Source organism: Trichophyton verrucosum (genome assembly GCF_000151505.1).
Source record: "Trichophyton verrucosum HKI 0517 chromosome Unknown contig00001_1.f1.exp, whole genome shotgun sequence".
Classification (NCBI taxonomy): Eukaryota; Fungi; Ascomycota; class Eurotiomycetes; order Onygenales; family Arthrodermataceae; genus Trichophyton; species Trichophyton verrucosum.
Genome location: NW_003315636.1, coordinates 23,260 through 46,555, shown reverse-complemented (window position 1 = coordinate 46,555; position 23,296 = coordinate 23,260). Strand labels below are relative to the sequence as shown.

The 23,296-nt window shown below is 48.1% G+C and overlaps 7 protein-coding genes across 7 annotated transcripts; 2 read left to right on the top strand and 5 right to left on the bottom strand.

Moving 5' to 3' along the window:
* Positions 1-338: 338 nt before the first annotated feature.
* Positions 339-2,804, bottom strand: TRV_00018 (uncharacterized protein; the record flags this gene model as incomplete). The annotated part of the gene is made up of 2 exons (XM_003025769.1): positions 339-2,218; positions 2,417-2,804. 2 exons carry the CDS (start codon positions 2,802-2,804, stop codon positions 339-341), a joined length of 2,268 nt encoding a protein of 755 aa, XP_003025815.1.
* Positions 2,805-3,158: 354 nt separating this feature from the next.
* On the top strand, positions 3,159-4,177 carry TRV_00017 (uncharacterized protein; the record flags this gene model as incomplete). The annotated part of the gene is made up of 4 exons (XM_003025768.1): positions 3,159-3,183; positions 3,317-3,405; positions 3,492-3,835; positions 3,901-4,177. 4 exons carry the CDS (start codon positions 3,159-3,161, stop codon positions 4,175-4,177), a joined length of 735 nt encoding a protein of 244 aa, XP_003025814.1.
* A 174-nt stretch (positions 4,178-4,351) lies between these two features.
* TRV_00016 (uncharacterized protein) lies at positions 4,352-5,863 on the bottom strand (the record flags this gene model as incomplete). The annotated part of the gene is made up of 1 exon (XM_003025767.1): positions 4,352-5,863. One exon carries the CDS (start codon positions 5,861-5,863, stop codon positions 4,352-4,354), a length of 1,512 nt encoding a protein of 503 aa, XP_003025813.1.
* Positions 5,864-7,988: 2,125 nt separating this feature from the next.
* On the top strand, positions 7,989-9,375 carry TRV_00015 (uncharacterized protein; the record flags this gene model as incomplete). The annotated part of the gene is made up of 4 exons (XM_003025766.1): positions 7,989-8,032; positions 8,114-8,321; positions 8,378-8,534; positions 8,585-9,375. The coding sequence occupies 4 exons, from the start codon at positions 7,989-7,991 to the stop codon at positions 9,373-9,375; spliced, it is 1,200 nt and encodes a 399-aa protein (XP_003025812.1).
* Positions 9,376-9,892: 517 nt separating this feature from the next.
* On the bottom strand, positions 9,893-11,194 carry TRV_00014 (uncharacterized protein; the record flags this gene model as incomplete). The annotated part of the gene is made up of 2 exons (XM_003025765.1): positions 9,893-10,936; positions 11,015-11,194. The coding sequence occupies 2 exons, from the start codon at positions 11,192-11,194 to the stop codon at positions 9,893-9,895; spliced, it is 1,224 nt and encodes a 407-aa protein (XP_003025811.1).
* A 1,625-nt stretch (positions 11,195-12,819) lies between these two features.
* Positions 12,820-17,517, bottom strand: TRV_00013 (uncharacterized protein; the record flags this gene model as incomplete). Its single annotated transcript, XM_003025764.1, has 7 exons — positions 12,820-14,709; positions 14,766-14,941; positions 15,003-15,117; positions 15,174-15,417; positions 15,477-16,910; positions 16,974-17,390; positions 17,468-17,517. 7 exons carry the CDS (start codon positions 17,515-17,517, stop codon positions 12,820-12,822), a joined length of 4,326 nt encoding a protein of 1,441 aa, XP_003025810.1.
* A 1,781-nt stretch (positions 17,518-19,298) lies between these two features.
* TRV_00012 (uncharacterized protein) lies at positions 19,299-21,459 on the bottom strand (the record flags this gene model as incomplete). The annotated part of the gene is made up of 5 exons (XM_003025763.1): positions 19,299-19,559; positions 19,720-20,547; positions 20,621-20,918; positions 20,948-21,013; positions 21,167-21,459. The coding sequence occupies 5 exons, from the start codon at positions 21,457-21,459 to the stop codon at positions 19,299-19,301; spliced, it is 1,746 nt and encodes a 581-aa protein (XP_003025809.1).
* Between the last annotated feature and the right edge of the window lie 1,837 nt (positions 21,460-23,296).

The following is a 23,296-nucleotide window of genomic DNA, read 5'->3' as shown; positions in this document are numbered from 1 at the left end:
AGTAGCACTACACTCTCTGTAGCAGCGAAGTAGTTGAGACTAAGTTCAAGGTTAGCTGATGCATCGAACGTTCCAGTGGAGATTGTATAGCCTTACCTGTCCATCAGAATTCGTAGATGCCGGCTGAAATGATCCTCATATCGCTTAAGAGTGTCCTCTAGTTTGGCAAGCCTTAAGGGGTCATAAGCTTTGGATGAATCTACTGACCCTGACAAATCTGGATCTGCCGAGGCCAAGCTGCGAGTCAATGAGGACGCAGACCAGGACGCAAACATTGTGCAACATGTCATGAGTTTGGAATGAATCTAGAACAGTTGTAAGTTAGCATTTAGTACGGGTTATGCTGTGGGTGCCTGTGATGTTACCTTTAAAAGCTTCCCCTGAGTAAGCATGCATTCCTTTAAACATGTATCAAGAAAGTCGACATGGTCCTGCATTAACTCATCCACAGTTCTGTTGACTTGTTTCGTCCCATTTACTGTCACTTCAGTCGCCTCAGTGCCATCACCATTAACCCTGTTCATCAATATTTGCCAATTGGGTTCCATCACCTCTACAGTGCAAAAGTAGAGAAGCTGCTGTACAAACACAAGCATCTTGGCACGAAGTGTCCATGCCCTCCTTTTCCAAAGTTCAACTTTGCGGTCCGAGGATTTGTGTTTCCAGCTGGTAGATTTACTATGCTCTTGCCAGGAGTTAACAAGTAACGTCTCAAGGTGTCTCAGGGATAGAAGGTGTCGGAAGACAAGTTGATACCGGAGAACGGTTTTGCGGCTGATCACTAGCGAAAGAGGAAATGGGACGAGATAGTCGAGTTCGAGGGCGTCGAATCCAATGATGTCCTTCTCGTTCTCAGATGATTGAGGGGCCGGAGTTTGGTACTTTTCCATACCCCCCTCAGGGTTATCCTGGTCAATTCCAGATACACTCACGACACGCATCAACCACTTTGTCAAGCCCATTTGATTCATTCTGACTTTCACATCCTCTTTGAATGGGTCCTGAGCAGCAATGCTTCCCGGCTGCCGCAGTACTATATCGAGAAGAGACTGAAGCTTCCCTTCGTTAACATGTTTCGCAGGCTTCCGAAGCTCGGAGGCACCAAGTTCAAGGAAATATGAGAAGAAATCAGAACGATCCAGAAAGAAATAATGTTTCAAGGAGCGAAAACGGGTTGTTAGAGAGTTCTTCGTTAAGAGAAGATGTAAAAGTGATGCATTTGCGTGCGCATATGCTCCATTTATATTATCGAGGAAGCGTGGGTCGTCAAATGTTTTGGGAACATCCTTTACTTCCTTGCTGATATCGACACCACCACATTCTCTGACGACATTCAGGTATTTGCCAGCCAACAGAACTTTGTCCCTAACAGCATCCAGCTGAGGAGGGACCTCGTGATCACGAATAGTATATCGTTTTTCCCAGTATTCATCGGTATAATCCTCTTCAAGCTTATCACGCTTGATACCCTTTTGCTCTTTGACAAGAAATTCAGCGTGAGGATCTCTTATCCCACCGTGGTGCAACCACTCATTCAACATGGCCATGTATGGCCGACTGGCTTCTCGTAGCAATGTTTGAAGTAATACACCGGTAGCCGGGTCCCCTGAGAACGTAGCCAGGCGCTGGCTAATGAGACCGAGCACATTACCACCTTTGCAAAGTTTCTTAGACATGCTTCCCGGAGCCAGCTCCCCTCCCTCACGAGGCTGTTCTAGGATATTATCAACATCATCAAAATCGTCAATTGACTCATCTGGATCTTGAGCCAATAGCGAATTCTTCTTCAACAGTTCCTGTCCGAGAGAGTACAGCTGGGCAAGGGTCTGGCTGGTAGGCATTGTATGGAGGTGCATGACATGCAGCGTGAAGTTCGGGTTATTGATATACTGAGTCTCTAACTGAGCCACCATAATCAAATAATCTTTGAGAAGTTTCCGTATTGCTGCGCATAGCGCATGATTGACAGCACCAAATTCCGATCTGCTTTGCACTTCTACAAATGCCTCCATTGCGCTGTAGTGCGTCGCCATTTTCAACATTGCAATCGTTAGGTCTCTCAAACTTGGATCAAGTCCTGGAGTTATTTGAAACGAGGGCCCTACCAAGCGATCTGTCTCTACAGACGGGTTGTATGCATTGGCGTAGTGTATGTACTGGCCTTCATATCCCATAAACACAAATAGCAAGTCTTGTAGAATTGCTGATTCCTGCGCATCTAAAGAGAGATCTCGAAGTGATCCTGGGCGTAGCACCTTCGGTAAATCTAAGAACAAAGGTGGGATGGAAACTCGACTGGCAAGCGGCGCGGTAGAATGAGGTATAAGGGAGACCGTTGGATTCCAAGGCACTGGGATAATTGATCAGTTAGTAACTGGTGGATGAAAATTGGATGGATCATGGTGTGCGAACAAACCGTCAACCTGAGGTTTTTCAGTCACCATAGCTATTGAATTGCTTCTATGCTGGTCCCTATTCATGCGACTCTTGTCCCAGTCCCTTGGACTCCCTGGCGCAATATTCTCTTTGGCAGATCGTTGCTTGCTCTGCATCTTCTCCCTGGTCACTACGCTAGTTCTTTCCGTGCGCACTTCGCTGGAAGTGACATGACTCTTATTTATGGATTTTATAGTAGGCCGGCCTTCGGCTACTGGGGTGGTCTCTCGTGAAAATGGTGATTCCTGTCTGGATGTTGCTCTTCCATGAGCGCGGGTGGAGGGGACTCCAGGCCTGCTGAGAGGGTTGCTATAGCTTGCAGCGCGCTCTTGTGCCACCCTTGACTTTGCGGAGGACGGGGAATTCATAATCATAAGTCATTAAAAAGACGTAACCCGGCGTGAACCTGACTGCTTGAGAACGAGGACCTGTTCGCAAGGAGTTTGATATGAGCGACCATCGCCCAAAACCGCGTTTCTAGTTATGATGCTGATGGAGCTCCCGTTTGGGTTTAGCGCGGCCTGCCCAGGCACTTCTTCTGTTTGCGTGGACCAAAGAAAGGCAGCAGCAAGAAGGCGGACGAGCTCAACCGCCGAGATCAACAACATCGGGCATTACAGACAGCTCCAGACGAGCACTTCCCAAGCTGCGCTCAAGGGTAACTCCTGCTATATCGACAGCCGATCTACTGAACACTCGTTCAGAGTAGCATCTACATCATCATGTTTATCGCACGGTCCGAGTATGGTGAGTGCCGCTTTTATAGTCCCTCCAGCATAGTACCGTGTGCTAACCGACCACCCCTCCAGATCGTGGAATCAAGTAAGTATATCATGATGAGATTGACCGTTTGATTCGAGCGCATGATTGCTTATACAAGCTACATACAGCACCTTCTCGCCAGAAGGCCGTCTTTTCCAAGTAGAGTACTCTCTCGAAGCTATAAAACTAGGTTCTACTGCCATCGGAGTACGTGATGCTATCCGCAATTATCCTCGTCCGAAAGAAAGCTCTGCGTGATTTTTCTCTAACATGCTATTGTTACCATGAACTAGGTTGCTACTTCTGAGGGTGTCGTTCTGGGTGTTGAAAAGCGAGTCACCTCCACTCTGTTGGAGACCTCGTCGGTTGAGAAGATCGTTGAGATAGACCAACACATAGGATGTGCGATGTCCGGCCTGCAAGCTGATGCTAGGTCAATGGTTGAACACGCACGAGTGGAGACACAAAACCATCGATTCCATTATTCAGAGCCGCTAAGAGTCGAGAGCTGTACTCAGGCAATATGTGACCTTGCCCTTCGGTTTGGAGAGGGTGCTGATGGCGAAGAGAGTATAATGAGCAGGCCATTCGGAGTGGCTTTGTTGATTGCTGGATACGACGAGGATGGCCCGCAGTTGTACGTGTTAGCACCATTTCATCGCAAGCCATAGTTCGGTTGCTAACTTAGTTATTCTTTCATAGGTACCATGCTGAGCCATCTGGCACGTTCTACCGTTATGATGCAAAGGCTATAGGATCCGGAAGTGAGGGGGCACAAGCCGAACTACAAAACGAATATCATCGCTCGTTGACACTAGCTGAGGCCGAGACTCTGGTTCTCAAGACGCTGAAACAGGTCATGGAAGAGAAGCTCGACGAGAAGAACGTTCAACTTGCTAGCGTCACAAAAGAGAAAGGCTTCCAGATCTATAGCGATGAGGACATGGGGCGAGTTGTATCTACCTTGGGGAGTAATTAGTATGGGGCTTGAATGCTGCATCGGCCTGGGTTGATTAATGTCGCTATCAAGAAATCCCATAGATTTTACAAGGCCATAACGTTTACGCAACTCAACCGGACCAAGTAGAAACAATAGATATACCCCAAAATCTTCCTTATGATTACCAATATTCGGAAGTTGTAATTATATATACTATCGTAATTTATAGACACACGGCTTCAACACCTTACTCTCCTCCTCCGCTGTCATCCCCGTATCACTCGGAATTGATGCAGCACCCCATTTCTTGTACGGTATTTTCTTTTCGACATGGCCGTTTGGATTCGCCCACTTGCCCTTCTTCGGCTCCCCATATTTAGTAAACTCCATTTTCACAAACATCTTGTTGGACTTGTCAACGCTCTCCTGCTTCAGAACGAACCCTCTCGAAGCAAAGACTTCCACAAAGGCTGAGATATCTGTTTGATCGTCATCATCCGCTTTTTTGACCTGATCCTCCGCGAATATATCTTCCCCAGCATCTTCCTCCTCCTCATCGCCTTTCTGTTTCTTCTTAGACTTGTCCTTCTTAACTTTGCCAATGGATCCTCTGGCCGATTTTTGCTTATTTGGCTTTCCAAATCGGCTTTTTACCTCACTGACCCAGCATTCACCCAAGCCATCACTTCTAAGTATACGCCACGCTTCCTCAACAAATGATACCCAATTAGTTCCCATCAGACTTAGGCAGAATATAACAACATCCACCTTGCCATCTTCGAGTGGCACATTGGCGATGTCAGCTTTGGTGATCACGGAATCGGGGGCGTGCAAGTCAAAGCTATGGATCTTGAGTTTCATTGCCTTTTTGGAAGATGAAAGAGCCCGGGCGAACTGAGCATCACCACATCCCATGTCAGCAATGGTGCAGAGGCCCTGGGCCTTCCTTGGAAGAGGTTGAAGGCTGGAGCTGCTTTGAGCTGGTTTCTTCCCCTGTCGTTTATGCTGGGGACGAACTTCGCCTCGGGTTTGGACCAGTTCAATGTATTCATCCACGGGGTTAGACGGCCACGACTCTTTAACCTGGCGTGAGAAACCAGCGTGATATTCGGCGAACATTTCAGGGTTATTCGTGAATAGTTCCATTGCCTCAGTGGATGGCGTTGTATAAAGAGTTTCATTGAGATGACGGAATCTAGCTGAAATCAATTTCTGCCGCATAGACTGCTGAAGTGGAGTAAGTTTCGAATTTTCTGGCAAAGGAGGAGGTGGTGGTGGAAGCGAGGAAGTCATGGTAGGCGAAGCCGTACTTGGTTCGCGGGTACCTAATGGTGTCATATTGCTCCCTGTTTGTTGCTCCTTTTTAGATGTTTTATCCTTCTTCGACTTTTTAGCTTTCTTGCTGCCCTTTGAGGCTGGTATATCAGATTTTATATTTCCATCGCCTTCTCCCTTCTTCTGTTTCCCTTGAACTGGCTGAGCTACTTTCTTCTCCGGCCGTGGTTTCTTTTGCTTTGGTATTTCCCCTTCAATGTATCTCTTCCACATCTCGTTCACGTTTGATTTTGTGACCTTTCCGCCATCGTCATCTGTACCAGGCGCTCTCTTCCGTTTCTTGGACGAGCCATCAGTATCCCGAGACTTGGACACATCTTTTGCTGCTGGTGTCTCCGTCTGAAGCTTAAGCTCCGAAGAAGAGACAGACCACCCTGGAGCAGCAAACATGATTGCCTTGATTACAATGACTCCTTAAATGCGAAGCATTGTCGTGCTTTCATCTTTATCAAAAGTTAAACATAATATTTTTTTTTGTCGAGAAAATCTTCTAAATAAACTTTCTTGATAAGGTTTGGGCTGTTGTGATTATGTAATAACTTTGTTCGGAGAGTATAATAGATATTCCGGTGTTGTTTGAGGTAGGTCACCTGACTTGATCCAGCCGGTGGGCCGTGCATTTTAATATTTCGAGCGTTGAAGGTTGTTTTCAACGTCGCTTCAACATCGGCGTCAATTCTTATATTTCGGTTTCTCTGAAAACACATATATCTCATCCGTAACTAATGCCAGAATATATAAGTTATACTCCTAGTCCTTAGGTTATCATGCCATGCATTTACGCAGTTACGTTCGGCCAGCACCAGGGCCATGATTCCCAGGAGCCACACCCGCATTCCGGCGCACAACTCGCATATACCCCGATGAAAATGCAAATACGTTTAAACTATTGATCAACCTCCGGCAATATACAACTTAATTTGCCGTCGTGGAAATGTAGCCTGACTTGAACCTGCCCGATAAAGACTCCTAATACTAGGCTGCCCCTTTGGTAATTCATATCCAGCAGTTCTCTCCAAGTCAAGTCTTTGGCTGTGCTACCACATGTGTTGATTTTCTCAGCAGCTCAGTATTCGAATTTCTGGAATAAGCTCATACGAATGTACAGTTGACCATGTATCGGCCTCTCGGTAAGCTCGAAGCATAGCATCCAAGATGCATTACTACGTTACGGTAGAAGTTAGTATGGTCTTTTTTCTGGTTTGCAAAAAGATCCAGATGAGTGTTTCAGTAAGATATTAAGTGCCCTTTGAAAGTCAGCAAATTGCCTACTGGCAGCCCTTGCTGGTTATAGTCGACCGCAGACGTCAACACATCATTGTGGTCGGAAGGTCTGAACAGGTAGCCTCAACCTGGTCTATAAAGGCGTTCAACTAAATTAATACGCAGCAGATTAATATTAAGTTAATATAAAATGCATGAGAGGATGGTATTTTGGCAAGTTGTCAATACTAAATCTATATGTTGCAAAGGTGATACTAGACATACACGGCCAAAGTAACACGGCCTATGTGGGCTGGGTTCATCACAGCATGACCCCTGGAAACCGGCAATAAAATCAATCAAATCATTATATATATACATCGAAAACCTGCTCTTTCACGAAGTCAACTCTTGAACATCTCCTAACTGACCGCTAGGAAGTTATCCAATGAGTCTGAAGGATGCAACCAACCCGGGCTTTGTTCAAATCTTCTGCATCAAGTATTGTTTGTTAATAGCAACTCCATATTCAAGTTAAGACGGAGCAGGTTGGGAGCAAGTTGGGAGCAACCGCAGACATTGGCTTCGCTAACAGCGGCACATCAGCACAGCGTTTGGTATATGCTAAGCATGTACTCGGCGGCGTCAGCTCCCGCTGTGGCTGAGCTTATGGAGCTGCGTTGTGGCGCTTCTCGTATCTTAGTTGGCTCGTTATCATCGTCAGCGTTGGTGGTGATTGAACGACACCATCAACCTTCACAATACAGGCATATCGCAGCGCCAACCCTGCTCGTCACCAGGCTGAAGGGCGGATTTTACTTTCTTTTTCGATCGAGACCGTTGGTTTAGCTAACCAGTTAGTTATCAAACGGATTCCGAGGAATATTTGTTACTCGCTATAACTAACTAGTTAACTAGCAGCAGCGCCGCCCCTCTTCTTCAACGTCTAACAACCACCTGCAACATTCTCTCCCCGACCACACCCTCCACGACTCTGACGACCGACCGATAGAATAACAAGCGGTGGCTGACAGTCTACCTGCAAGATGAGTTGTAAGTCTTACGCGACTCTCGCCCCGTCATCCCCCCCCTTGGTCTGCTAAGGCGCCTTGATGAGGGGTACAGGCCTCTCGAGCAGCCGGCCTGGTTTCGTTTGCTGTACTGCGGTCCCTCCTGTTTCATCGCAGACGCCAATATCATTGTCAACATTGTCTGTCTGTCTGCCGATGATGCTCGAGGTAGCTGTTACTTGTCGCAATTGAGGATGAGAGCTGACATATTCTCCTTTTCCCCGCTGCGTCTAGTCACGAACATGCTGAACAAGCTGCAAGGGCAGCCAGAGAGTTACGATAAAAAGTACGCATAAGTCACCGTCTACTGCCAGCGTTTACTGGCAGGATGACGCAGAATTTCACGGCTTACATATATCTCCCTTAGAGCACAGTATCGGTTTGGAAAGACACTTGGTGCAGGGACATATGGCATTGTTCGGGAGGCAGACAGCCCCAACGGCAAGGTTGCCGTAAAGATTATTCTTAAGAAGAACGTGAAGGGAAACGAGCAGATGGTGTACGATGAGTTGGACATGTTACAGCGACTTCACCATCCTAATATAGTCAGATTCCATGACTGGTTTGAGTCAAAGGTGCGCACTTCTTGAACTCCTCGGCGGGTTGATCTGCTAGTCTAACCGCGTGCCAGGACAAATACTACATCGTCACTCAGCTAGCCACTGGTGGTGAGCTCTTTGACAGAATCTGCGATTACGGACGATTTACCGAGAAGGATGCTTCACAAACGATCCGACAGGTCCTAGATGCCGTCAATTATCTCCATGAGCGCAACGTGGTTCACCGAGGTATGCAAAGGACCAACCCCCATTTTGTAGCAGTTACTGATATTTAACAGATTTGAAGCCGGAGAACCTTCTATATCTCACTACTGCACAAGAATCTCCCTTAGTCCTAGCGGATTTTGGTATCGCGAAGATGCTTGACAGCGACACAGAAGTACTCACATCCATGGCCGGTTCGTTTGGATATGCTGCTCCAGAAGTCATGTTAAAACAGGGCCACGGTAAGGCCGTCGACATGTGGTCTATGGGCGTCATCACATACACGCTTCTCTGCGGTTACTCCCCTTTCCGGTCGGAGTCTCTCAATGACCTGATCGAAGAGTGTCGATCGGGCCGCATTGTCTTCCACGAAAGATACTGGAAGGATGTCTCCAAGGACGCAAAGGACTTCATCCTCACTCTCCTCCAGCCAGACCCAACTCTCAGATCAACTAGCGAACAAGCTCTACAACACAGATGGCTCAAGGGTGAAACAGCCACTGATCACAACATTCTTCCTGAACTCAAGACCTACATTGCTCGTAACAGGCTGAAGCGCGGAATCGAAATTATCAAGCTTGCCAACCGCATTGAGGCCTTGAAGATGCAAGATGAAGGCGACGATATCCCCGGCACCACTCTTGATGAAGCTGAGGAAAAGAAGGCTGAGGATAAGCCTGCTGCGGATGTCAAGCCGTCCGAGGGTGCGGCACCGGCTAACAAGGGTCGTCTCAGCAGACTTGCACGGGGCGCTATATTCAGAGAGGTAGTCCTCGCCAAGGTCCGGGAGATGAAGCAGCAGGAGCAACAACAACAAGTCGAAAAGGAAGCCCTAGAGAAAATAGAGAAGGATAAAAGGAAGTAAACTAACGAGAATAATGGCTGGTTAATCTTTAATCACGCCGCCTTGGATATATGGGCAATGGAATGGCCTACTCCAAGGCTCAAAGAGCCGTGTGGTTTGGTGTTCATAATACTCCGTATGTTTGTCTATTTTCGTGGCTTCTTGGTGTTGTGATTACCTCCTGGTGCGCTTTCTTTTTGTTTAGTTTTTTTAAGGGCGGAAAGAAAATATTTCCCCAGCTTTTAACGAGGTCTTAAAAGATAATTCCTTGCTTCAATTGGTTTCATTAGCTGCCTGTTGGGAGTAATAGAAACGTGTAAGTGATAAGTATGCTCATAGCCAACCCCCTTCCCATGCTTCCTCTGCCTAAAGATATGGTAACACCACCACCAGGACGCCATGACCATAATAAACCATAAACCATAAACCACGATGCCAAATAATAAATACCGGAGAAAATGATCCTCATACCCATACAACACAAAAAAAAAAAAAAAAAAAAAAAAAAAAATAAGAAGAGACAAGCTTGGATCCTCGACTAGGACTCATATAGCTCCGAAAGTGCTTCACTGCAGAGTCTATCATAGTGGAGCGTTCCCTTCCAACCGCGTTCAATCGATTTGATACCAACCGTGTTCCATCCTTCGGCTCTCAGACGCGCAATACGCTGCTGTTTCCCTTCACTAGAAAGTGTAGATTGTCCATTAGCCCGTCCATTGGTGCACTGGTCAAGCTGTGCATCATTTACCTCGGTATCTCCATTGATGGTAGACGGCCCATTAGGATACGTAGGTGTGAAACTCCAGTAGGAAGCCAGACGATTCATCTTCCGAGCTTTATGGATACGTTGGAGTTCCATTGTTCTGCTGATAAGCATTGACAGTTCCCTGACATTCTCATCTATCTGAGAGGAAAGTGAGGCAATCAGGCTCATCATACGTGGTGTCGGTTTCTCCTTACTCTCTAATTCTTCTGGAAAGCTATCCATGAATTTTGGAGTTGGTGGTGGTGTGAAGGCTGCAGTGCCGTTGATAGCTTCTGGTGCAGGACTGACGGAGATAGAGATGGGAGGCTCAGGGAGAGGCCTTCCAGATGTAGTAGCAAAAGGCTTTTTGAAAGCCTGGTTGTACTGCGGCATGATATCCTTGCGATTCTTGCGGATCTGAAGTGGCTGAGGAATCAGATCAGCCTTGACATCGATGCATTGCCTCATTCCTCTCTTTGCGCGGGGTTGGGTCCCTGCCAAACTTGGTTCATCACAACATCGGACCTGGAAAAGAGCGGGGGGACGTGAGTTCTCCCGTGCAATCTGGTAAAATATATATCCTTGACTGCCAACATAAGGCTCGCATTCAGGGTATCGACCAACCGCATTGTTAAAATCAGGAAATGGCTCTAGCTCCTCGGTACGCGCGGGATCTGTAAAGGCACTTTCCAATGAAGATTTGCAAGCTATGAAACTATCCATGGCAATTCGTAAAAGGGGAATCTTATTCCCAGAAAAGTTGTGGGAGGTTCGTCCTAGGTTTTCGTATGATGCTGCAATGTAGTATTGGAAGTATGCTTCATGGATTTTATGGAGCTGGGTTGACCGTTTGCTTGATTAGCTTTGATTCCTGCAGGGTAGGTCTAGAGGGTAGTTCATGAGAGTGCTACAAACCTGGTCTTCGTATTTGGTCAAAACCTCCATGGAACGCGCAGCACATTGCTTGTAACGGCATCTTAGATGAAGCAACTTGACTTCCTGAAGAGAAAGCTTCCATTGCTCGCTCGGGTTCGAGAGTATCCTCGTAGTTGTTCGAGTCTTTGGAGAAGGAGGGGTCCAAATTCCAACCGACATGATGTAGTCTTAAGTCTTTAGAAATGAATAAAAAGGCCAAGGAATCAATAAAAATCTAGAGATGGATGGTAATTAACTGAGAACGTTCCTTCATTCATAATGCTGACGGGGAAAGAAAAGAATGGGAGTTTGAAGTCATGGATCGAGAGTTGACTCGGAAAGGTTTCGAAGTAGGTCGCGACGCCTGATCAAAGACCCAGAATAGCGCGCCTTTTCCCGTCAACTGAAGTAAACAGTAAACAATGCAGGATAACAAACGGTAATGGCCAAAAAAAGGTAAAAAAAAAGCTCTATGTTTTCTTAGTTCGAACATATAGTATTTCTATATGTTTGAGCCTAACATCAACGTCTATACGGTCTCACACCCTCTCTACACAAAAACCACTAGAAACAAGATTCATATCCAAATGTCGTCCCAAAATCGAACGTGGGTATAGATGAAGTTATATAAAACGATGATCCATAGCGGGATAGATTGCCTTCCGGCCAAGATATACAACACGTCAAATGACTCGTCGGGTAGTTATGAGATATCGTAATCCAGTCAAATAGCGAGTGGCTTTGACCTTAAAAGCAAAAAGGGGGCAAAATAAGAAAAGAAAAGAAGAGAATCACAGGAAATATAGAGACCGATCTCGATCTCGGGTCGACATCCGAGCGTTTGAGCGAGGCCCGTTTAACTAATCTGATATTGAACATATTAAGAGTTGAACGAGCCTCAACCATAACTCGATGTGTCCGGGAGACCAAGGGAATAAATCACAATGACGATCAGTTTCGTAGTTTTTATATATTTTATCATCGAGCTCCGTTGCTCTGTGGACTGGTATAAACTGGCTCCGATAGCCCGCCAGAGTTGCACAACGCTTTCACTCTCACAGCCACAGACACGAGAACACTGAACTATTAGGCAGACAAGACACGGCCCAAGCACGCACCTGTATACCCGAGGGGCGTCCACGTTGCACCTGTCCGGTCGATGCCACACGAAACGTCCTCTGTGGTGTATCTCGCTGTTCTTTATGACATAACGATTACGGAGTAACTATGACCTCGACGTTGTTGTTGATGGGAAGTTGGTATTAACAGTTTCGATGGTCGTTTGGAAGCCGAAGTCGAAGGACTCCTGACTTACGTAAGCTCAGGCCAGTGGCCACAATTGAATATATATATATATATTGATTGATTGATTGAGCAGAAGAAAAGCATATCACAGATTTGCTAGGGCCTTTGCTTTTGTTTTTTCTTCTAGTATCAAGCTCCAGGCATCCAATCATCGACTCGTCACATATCGCCTGTGTCCATCAATTGGCTTATTTCATCAAGATCCTTAAGATGAAACCGCCACGGCCATATTAATAGGGTCGGTGGTATACAGGGGAAGAATAAAAATGCGGCATCTACTATTAGCGCGTAGTGAGGTTATGTTTCGAACCAAGGGGTAAAGTTGGGAATGAAATTAAAAAGAAGAACGATAAATTTCGATAGTCCACCCAACCCATCCCCACCCAACAGGATATCCATAACAAAACCATGATTTCCAGTACTCCCTCATAACTTTTTCGCGCCTTGACATTTTCCGTGTTCATTTTTTTTTTTTTTTTTTTTTATTTTTTTCTTCAATTTCATGGTGTTCCTGGTCGCACATCACTCTCTGCCGCTTTGGCAGAGTCCGTGGACTGGATTGCCTCACCCGTAGCAGCAAGTCCGTGCATGAGTTCTCCAAACAACCTGTCGAGTTCTGCAGTAACCACCTCATCGCTAGCGCCCTCTGTCAGACTCTCGATGCTTGGAGGTTTTAATTCAGGGAATTGGGTTAAACTGCTGTTCTCTGCTGCCGGTGTAGCATTAAGTGACCCTCTAATATTGCCGTTGCTATTGCCGTTCTGGGAGTACATAGATGAACTGTCAGAGCGGGAAAGGGGTGCTGCTGTAACACTTCCATTTCTGAGAGTCTCGCTTTCTGGCAAGCTGCTAACATGGTGCTCGTCAAAGCCGTTCGCTATATTAGATCTAGAGAGGCTATTACCATACTCGTCGTCTTGAGGGAAATAAGGATAGCCTGGCTCTCTGATCGGGGGGGCTTTTGCTAAACCTCGTCTTTGGGTAGTAGTTGAAGGGCCGCTGACTGAACCCTCTCTATCTAGTCTGAATGGGTTATAGTCTGCATCAGAGACGGAGGATTGCTTTGACTCTGCAGTAGATGGGCGCGATTCGGAGGCAAGCGCGTGGTGATCCGGAGATTTCGCCATTGGGAGGGCGTCGGATTTGCCGATGGCTCTACTGAGAACAGAAGGTGAATGTTGGAGTGGAAACATTGCCTGAGCAGTTGTGCTTTCATTATCAGAGCTCCATGCACCAGGAGTTTCCACATGGGCTGTCTCATCAATGGGTTCGTCCCCTGGTCCATCTTCTTCGGCGGTCATCACAGGGAATGTCCAAGCTCTGGTATCTCGCTTCTCCTCTCGCGACTCAAGAGGCTCGGCATCATGTGGAGCAATCTCATCATCAGCTAGATTAGGGCTTTCGGACTCTTCAATGCTTGTAGCTGTAGTTGGGAACTTCCAATCCATTGTCGGAGGACGAGGGCCACGGTTTTGCGGGAATTCGTCATGCGGCTCGCTACCTGCGCTTGACGAGGCACGGTACGATCGGCTGCTAGATCGGTTAGCACGAATCGTGTCGGCATCAGCTAGCTGAAATGGAGGATTGGCAGATCCTGAAGCAGATGCATAATGAGAAGAGTCATAGACTCCAAGGTTAATGTCAATAAACGTAGAGGCGACGGAAGATCTATCCGTATCAGTTCTCAATGGCAAGTCATTGAATTTGCGCGCTTGCTCAATAGGCACGAAGTCATTCTTGGTTTCGTACTTGTACTTCGGCTTCGCTTCGTCGAATAATCCCTCCATAGCGGCAGCGCCTCTCTTGACTCTCTCATCAAAGTTAACTTTTTCCTCTGCTGTGAGTTCTCTTTCTTCGGGTTCCATGTTAAATTGATCGAAGGAGGTATAATTCGGCTCTAGAGACTGTTCGTTTTCCAGGGCTGCAAGTGAAGCAGATATCTGGTCCAAATCAATGATCGAGAATCTCTTTTCAAATCCTTCAGTGGTGCTGAAGTTCCAGGCTTCATCATCTAACGGCCCTCTAGCTCCAGGCATTTCGGCTGCAACCGCACCTCCAGGATTGAAAAGCGAGATACGCTGGCCTCCACGCTGGGACCACTGGTAATAAATCTTTACCAGTTCTCTCAACCCTTCAGTAGGATGAGACTGTTCAGAACCAGCGATGTAGGGATGATTTAGGATGTCTCCCATGGCAGGTCTGCTTCTTGGATCTGCATCTAACGCGTAAGATACAATCCCACATAATTCTTCTGAGTAGTTCTCTCCATCGAGCCGCGGTGTGAAGCGGTTAAGTTGGCGGCCGATCTGCATTCTCTCTCTTAAGGTAGCGTTGGGTGGGTTGCCTGTGGCGCATTCGAAAAGAGTACAACCATACGCCCAAACATCAATCTAGAACCAGCTCATTAATATAATATCCAAAAAAGGTACATCAGGTGATAGCAAACCTCGTTGCCGTAAGGATGAACTTCATCACCGGGCTTGTTTGGGAACAGCTCTGGTGGCATCCAATGGGGGGTGCCAATCCAGGTCGAACGTTTGTCACGCTGGCTTTGGAGAACTCCTGCAACTCCAAAGTCACAGATTTGGATATTGCCTTCTTCATGGATTAAAATGTTGCCAGCTATTTGCCAGATAAGTTAGCGATGGGCAGAACGAACATAAAATATCCAGGTCACAATTACCTTTGACGTCTCGGTGTATGATACCAGCGTCATGGATCGCCTTCAGACCCACAGCTACCTCTCGAGCAATGGGAATAATGAACTTCTCCTCCAACTTATCACCAGTTGCACGCATCTATTGAACAGGGAATTAGAATATAAATGAGGTAGGGGTTGTGTCGGCTAACTTACCAGGGTTTTGATGCTTCCGCCTGGGCAATACTCGCTAACAAGCCAGAGTTGAGAGTGTATTGAAACTGCCTCGATGAAGATGTTAATGTTCTTCGCGCCTGCTTCCTTTACCTGAGACATGACCTTTGTTTCATGGATAAAATCTTTGATAGATTCATCTTTAAAGTCTCTGGTAGTTTCGTAGTCAAGGTTATCAATATCCATGACCTTGATGGCGACCACAGATTTAGTTAGAGCATGGTGGCTACTCATTGTTGTTAGTAATTCATTATGCACACAGTAATGAAGATGATGAATACAAACCCTTTATAGACACGACCATAGGAACCCTTTCCAATCAATTCTTCAAAAGTATATGGAGGAACATCTGTCTTTGCCCGACGGCACATCTCTCGGACAATAAAGCCTTGCTCTCGGGCAAGTCGCATGGCCTCCGCTTTCTGCTTGGTGATGGCCATAACGGCCGACGAAGGGTCAAGATGACCTGTAGAAAACATGTTGGGCGTATCCCGTGGGGGTGTGCTGTCGTTCTCAGGTGGTGGATCAACAGTGACTGTAATGAACGGCTTTCTGAGCTGTTCTTTAAAGCGTTCAGCCTGCGCTGAATCAACGCCCTTGAGCTGTTCTTCAAGTTGGGCAGCCTGTGTAGAATCAGCTTCACCCAGTTCTTCTCTAAATCGCCCAAGCCGGGTTGCAGAAGGACGGCCCTTGGAAGTGTCTTCAGCTTGTGGTGCAAGTGAATAGTCTGCGTTGGCCTGACCAGGAGCAGCGGTGGTATTTTCCGACTCTGACTTGGTTTTGCGGAAAAACAACTTCTTAAGAGAGGAAGTAAATCTCCGAGCTCCGCTTTTCTTTCGCTTCCGATCTTTGATCTCCTGAGCAGAAGGGAGTTCAAGACGAAAGGTAGGGCGAGGAGGAGCTGGACAAGTGTCAGGTGCTGGCTCAGCAGAACAAGGCTTATTGAAAGGGAAGTCAAAGTCGCCCTGGGCGTGGAATGCTCGAGGTTCGGCTGGAACGTCGGCTGGTGGGGCTGGATCCGGCTCGGGTCGCGCAGCCGGTTGGCTTGCAGGGCTTGGGAGATAAAGATAGCCAGACGAGTTGACCCCACCAGGGATGAAGTTCAAGGGGTTATATGGAGATTTGGGGTTGAGGGTTGAGAAATGATGTGGTTGAGGAAATGAGTCAGTCTTGAACTCGTATGGTTTGTTTTTAGGTGGATGAGGTTGGGATCTCTTGGTTGCGGTGGATGAACGCTGTCTGCTATTAGGTTCGAAGTCGCGACCTGACTTTGGTAAAGGGTCGGTAAGAGAACGTGGATCGGGGAACGAGCGAACTTGTTTGAGAGTCGACGTTCCTGCTGGTTTGCGGTTCGAGAAATCGGGGTCGAAATCGTTGAAACCGCCTGGAGTGGTGTCGTGTTTCAGAAGCTCTCTAGTCCTCGCTTGAAATTCGCCACGGGTGTAGAGGCGTTGAGGTCGTGGGTATTGCCGATATCTGGAAGACTTTACAGGCTGGGCCTCGTGATAGTGGTAGTTTTCTGTCGTGCAGACGCGTCTAAGGGGAAAAGGACGCGAATGGGGGTCAAACTTGTGGGTTGAGGAAGTTTGTACCTGGGGCTCGCGAGGCCGAGGGAATGCACGGTAGGTCTCCCTGACAGGCGTTGGGTCCACTACCCGGTTGGGCTGATGATGATGAGAAGTTGGAGTGTTCTGAGGAACAGTGGTCTCCTCCGGGAGCCTATACACGAGGATTAGAGAGAATAACGCGAAAATAACAGTGAGATGACAGTAAAAAACATACCTAGTAGAGGGCAAAGGAGTACTGGGACTAGGATCGGGGTGACGATCTTGGCCGGATGCAAAAGTGAGATGCGAGTTGTTCGAGTGATAAGTTTCAAACGAACTGAGGTACTGAGTGTTATCAACTGGATTGGCCTGAGCAGAAAATTCCTCGTAGCTCTCTGACTGGAGGTAAGATGTCACTTCAGGATTCCCTTCGTTAAGGTCTCGCTCTCTCAGAGGTGGCGGAACAGGGTACTGAGTTCTGGGAGCCTGAGCTAAGGCAGAGTCAGAAGCAGCTGGATTGGTAACAGTCTCCTCAACCCTATCGAGGTTCTGAAGTCTCGCTGCAGCGCTGCAGAAGAGATATGCACTGGCAGCTTGGATGTCCTCCCTGCTTCCAGTGAAACCCCGGGCGCGTAAGGGACTTGGAAAATCACTATATAAGCATCCAAAATTAGTCAATGGTCATAATGAGAGTAAAATGAAGTGAAAAGATATAAAAGAAAAGTGTACCCCCAGGGTGCATCCCGCGTTTGTGCGTTCTCGTCAGCGGAAGAACCCATCCTACTACAGCGATAGCTGATATAGGACGAGTAATATCAAAGCTAGTGTATCACACAGCACATATAATGGCGTGGGCAGAGCTAACAACAGGAAAGTACACAGATCTGGTAAAAGGGAGCCAGAAAAGGGCAAGAAGGTGTAAAGAAGGGAGAAAAAGAGAGAAAGAGAGAAATATTTTCATGTTGCGCGGAGAAGAAGAGGGAGAGAGGGAGAAGAAGGGAGGCAGGGAGACAACGTGACTGGAAAAGAAAACAGAGGGAGTACCTACAAAACTGCAGAAGTGCAAGACTGCGACAGATCCTGTCGATTGTCTATGCTTACCACCACAAGATAGATCTAAAAAACCCCTGGTATTGAGTAGTTATGGGGATTGCCTGGTCTTAAAAGTCGCTAGACTATTATCTAGTAGCAGTATGTGACAGTCCCTTCCATCTTTAGGCTGGAGATCGGGAGATTCCAGGACAAGAGACTCACTGCTTAAATAACCCCTTATATAGAAGCTCGACAAGCAGTGTCTGACTTTTATATAGAGGCGATTCTAATGGTATAAGGGCCTATCTAAATTCATATTAGCGCCATTTGTTAGCGTGAAAAAAGATATCAACAAAAGCAAGATCGACCAGCCTGGGCCTTTAGTAGTGGATATCAACATACTTTAGGACAACCAGATAGGTAGATAGATGGCCTTGCAAGAAAGATACTAGAGAGTGCTGTCGATGCTTTGCAACAAATAAAGGTATGGGATAGGCCTGGTGTATGTGTCCCTTTGTTCGTAGGAGGAAGTGAATTGGGTATATAACGAGAATTGCCACTGGCTAGGATAGTATAGAACCAAAGAAAACTGTCACAATGTCAACGTTAGTAGCCATATATCGAGGGAAGGGGGTATATATCATTTTCCAATACGGTTGAGGATATCTAAATATCTCTATTTATTGCCTGACAGGACCGTATACCGGGGCCCAGATATGCAATAAACAAGGATTTTTTTTTTTTTTACAATGGGTATAGAACACCAAAAACTACGGCTAATCCAGCTACCAAAAGGAAAGGGTCTCTCAACGGGCCAATACGCATGTCCAGGAGTACAGATGTCTCCATTCTTACCTATGAAACCGAATGAAATAAAAGAGCACAACGTCAAAAGACCAGCGAGCAAGCAAGAAAGGAAGTAGGGTATCAACCGGGAAGATTAAAACGTTAAGGCAAAAGTAAGCTTAAGAAAGCGGAGGCTGTTAAGACCTCCCTGCTGAAAACGCCCCGCAACGCCATCTATTGCTGCAGAGTGAGCGTCAACAGCGTGAAGGAAATGGGTATCGCAATTAGATAGTTTGAGATGGAGTCGAGGTTGGGCTTGAGGCCTGACGTCTGGACGATGATGTTGGATCTTGCCTGTTTGGGACGCGACGGAGAGCGGAGAAAGTGTTTATGCGCGATGACTAAGCAGTGCGACAGTTCCATCCGAAAGCCTAGCTTTTCTAGAATATAGACGGGAGAAAGGGGTTGCGTTTGAATGGCTTATTTATTTCTTTTCATTTTTTTGTTTAATCTACTCATAAGTCATGTGCAGAAGGGTGCTAGCGGCCAACTACCTGGAGGAATCTACGGCATAACTAACTCGCCACAGTCTATAGACCACGAACCCGCAGGAGTAACTGGTTAAACAACATCAAGCCGCCCTAGGACCATATTGAACGAAGGAACAAGTTTATGTACCTACTCCGTACTCACCTCATCAAATTGAAGGATCGCGAATAGAAGAAGAGCGGGGTCTTGGCTACTACTGGATATTGAACTGGGCCTTGAGGACCTCGCCGAACCGCCTGATGGCTTCCCTGATCTTGTCTGCCGGGGCAGCGGCGAAGGTCGACCTGAAGAACATATCTTCCTCGGTAGCCGACTGGTCGGCCAAGAACCAGCTTCCGCGTGAAACAAGGACACCAGCATCGACGGCGGCCAGGAAAATCATTTCTTCAATAGCCTTGTGGTCCTTTCCTTGCTGGTAGGCAGGGTGTTTCTTCCAGTCAACCCGCATCCAGTTCTTGCAGGGATATTAGCCTTTTTGCTGTTGTGTTGTAATTTTTTTTTTCTTTTATGTTCGCTCCTAGGAGAGGAAAGCAACAAAGAACGGGAACGGGGACAGGGATTAGGGTAGGGGTTAGGGGGGGTGGGTGGGCGAGGGAAAAGGAGAAAAAACTTACGAACATGCCTGCGGTCGGAGGGTTGCAGGACGCCACGGCCTTGGGTAGGAACTCCTCGCAGGCATCCATGATGCAGTTTCTGCGCTTTGTGTACTCGATGCGGATGTGGATGAGCCACTTGAGATATCCCTCATGACCCCATGACTCGTCTAGGAGCTTGTAGAGTATGATCTGAGCCATTCCGCTAGGAGCCTGGGTGGAAGTTTCGGCCTGTCTGATCATGCGTTCTGTGAACTGAGCGGAGGAAACGAGGAAAGAGACTCTCGAGCCGGGGGAGAGCACCTTGGAGAAAGAGTCGAGTCTGATAACGCGCCCGTCTGTGTCCATGCTGAGGTATGAAGGTATGAGGGTCTTGAGGAACTCGTCGGTGGTTGCAGGCGGGGGAGGGGTGGGTGTGTTGAGCCCCGTGTAGGGCTCCATCTGGAGGAAGTAGTATGGCTCATCCTCGACGACGATGATGTCGTGTTTCTGGGCAACCTTGTAGACTTCCCTGCGTCGTTCGGCGCTCTGTGTGGCGCCCGTTGGGTTCTGGCCGGAAGGGACGGTGTAGAGCACGATTGGCTTGCGAGCACCGCCGTGTGCAGCCGGGTCCCAATTGGTGAGGATTTCGTCCAGAGAGGTAGCGAGGAGGCCTTCGGCGTCGACCTTGACGGGGAAGGGGGTGACGCCCTGGGCAGCGGCACCCTCCATGGCAGAGCAGAAAGTGTATTCTTCCGTGAGAATCATGTCGCCGGGCTCGCAGAGCATGCGCAGAACAAAGTCCCATCCCTGCGTGCTCCCGGGCGCCATGGTGATTTCCCAATCTCCATACGGAGGGTTATGAACGATCTAGTTACATATTATTTATTAGCAAGAGTTTCAAGAGTTGTTCGAGGTAAATGGTAGAAGACATCATCCGTACCTCGACATGTTCGGTGATCCATCGCACGAGAGCAGCGTATCCGACGGACTGGCCGTAGTTGAGAGCCACTTCGAGATCGAAATCGCTCGTTCCGTCTGCCACATCATGCTTGGTGGAGGAGAAGACGCACTCGGGATTAGCCGGGGCCGGGTCTGCAAACTGGCGAGGGCTGGGAGCTTTGACGGAGATCTCGTGGAAGGGGAAGTATTCCTGGGACGGCAGGCCACCTCCAAGAGAGATCACATCTATTATTGGCGTCAGCTTGATCCTCGAAGCGTAAATCTGTGCATATAAATAACTAAATGGGAGCGAGGCAAAAAAACTTACTGGGACCCATGTAGAGAGCCACCTGCTTCAGGGTCGAGGGCTGCAAGAGAGGTCAGTGGCCGCAGTCTAATTTAATATACGGAGGAGTTACTTGATGGACGTCAAGACGGACCTTTCGCAGCTTGCTCTCTTCGGTAAGGTAGCCTGTCCCGTCAAAACGCCAGCCAGTCAGTAAAAAGCGCTCCTTTGAGGGTGTCTGCCAGCTGTCTCATCACTCACGGTCCCATCTCTTCGCTTTCGGCTGTGACGCTGATGCCTGTTGGTGTGTGTACGGGTAAGCCGGCTATTCCCACTGGGCGACGACGTAAAAAAGCAAGACACAGAGGAAGAGGACTTACCGCGCTCTTGAACATGCTACTGTCGGAGAAGGCGGCGACACCCTTGGGGAGGGCACACCTGGTCCTGTTGGCGGCGACGTTGGCGACGGTCAGCGTCCCTTCGACGACGGCGGCCTTCTGAGCCGCATCGCCGGCAGTGCCAGCAGCAGCACCAGCAGCAGCGTGGGGGGCCATCGGTCTGTCTTGGTTATGTATGCGGTAATATATTGTTTTGTCCTTTATATTAAGCCACAGCCGGTCGAGGGAACCAAAGTGAAGCAAGCAATATAAATCTAACTACGCTGGCTGCGGCGGGCGAGGTGGCTCTGAAGTATCACCAACTATCCCGGCTCCCCTCAAGTAAGTAGATGTTAATGTTAGTTATGTAGCGGGGATGTGCCTGGCGGGGTGGAGGAACTTATATATACTTAGTTAAGATGGATCGCAGATAATCAGTAAGCAACAACGTCACCAGAGAAGCACCAAAGGGGGGGTAAAAAAGAGACTTCCGCCCTGTCTATGACATCCGCCGAGGGAGTGGAGGATCGCAGCAAAAAAACGAGGAAGCGCTCGGGGGAATGCTTCGGCCGGAAGTTGAGCTGCTCCAGCGAGTTTTATAGCAATTTCGTTGGCCAGCAGTTCGTTTAGCCGGTTAGTTATTAGCTTCGCAGCAGCCAAAACGTGGGGCAAGATGAAGTCCCTTCTTTGCTTTTTTCTAGATCCGTTTGTCAAAGTTGATGTAACTTAGGGGGTAGAGTTGATACATTGATAGACATGGTAGATACGGTAGATATGGCAGATATGCATGTCTGGGCTGAGATCCTCGAGCTGAGCCGAGAGATGCATAACTTGATGAGCGTAAAGAAGCAAAGATAACGAAGGAAAAAGGAACAGAAAAGAGACAAGAGACCGCCGTAGCCGAAGCAAGGCCGACAGCAGGCGATCGAAAGAGGCAAAGAGGGCGAGGGAAACCCGCATATACGGTTTCAACGGCTAAGGCCAGCGGGCAAGAGGCAGCCGTGAGTCAAGTCTGGTCCTGGCTGCCGGCTGCCGGCTGACGAGTTCGATCACTAGTTACATAGTTAACTATGGCATTAAGCCCTTGGTTGGCGTTCGAACCGCCTATAAATGCATATAACTAGTTATATATGGCTATAAAAATAAGTACAATAGGGATCTAACTAAGGAGACCGGGGTGAGTCCAGGGGCCCGGCCGCCCTGTCGGCTAACCGCAAGCCTGCGACTTCGGCCAGACAAAGAGGAGAGAGCAGGACGGTCACTTGATAACTAACGAGAGCAAAGGAAGAGCAGAAGAACCGCTGGAGCATCTCCGAGTCCAAAGGTTAAATACGGTAAGTGGAGCGCTGGAGAAAGGGGTGAGCAGTTGAAGTATTCTCTATAGTTATAGCAGTGTTTGTACAGGAACCAAGTCGCAGTCGTGAGCCCGCGGAGAAGACGAGGCGCCGCAGGAAGAAGCAAGCAGCGGCCGATCAAGGACCTGCCTGGGCCTTCGTTAACTAAGTAAGTATAAGAGGCAGCCAGCCGGAGTCACTCGCCCCTGGACGCTCACCCGAGAGTGACTTTAGGCCTCATCCCCGTTAGTGGAGTCCAGGGCGGGCGGCCAGTCAGCAGGCAGCAAAGCGGCGCCCAGGCTTTTTCTCCAAGGTTCCGGGCAGTTACGAGAGGTTAAGAGGAGGGATCGCAGGACAAGAAGAAGGGATGAAGGGATATTTTATTATTATCATCGAGGGATGGACGGTGAGAAGAGCAGCAGAGAAGAAGAAGACGGCGCGATGGCAGGGGCCTTGGGCCTTGGCGAGGCCTTGGTCTTTGGGCTTAGTTAAAGCCTTAGTTAAAGCTCAGGTAAAGCTCAGTTAAGAGTTAGTTGAAGCCAGTTAAAGCCAGTTAAGACTTAGTTAAAGAGACGCCCCAAGGCCGCCCGCCCGCCCTCTGGCCTCCTCCCCGCCCTGCCTAGCCGGAGAGGCGTTAGTCAGCGGTTCTCTTCATCTTATCTGTAACCTCACGTGGCTCG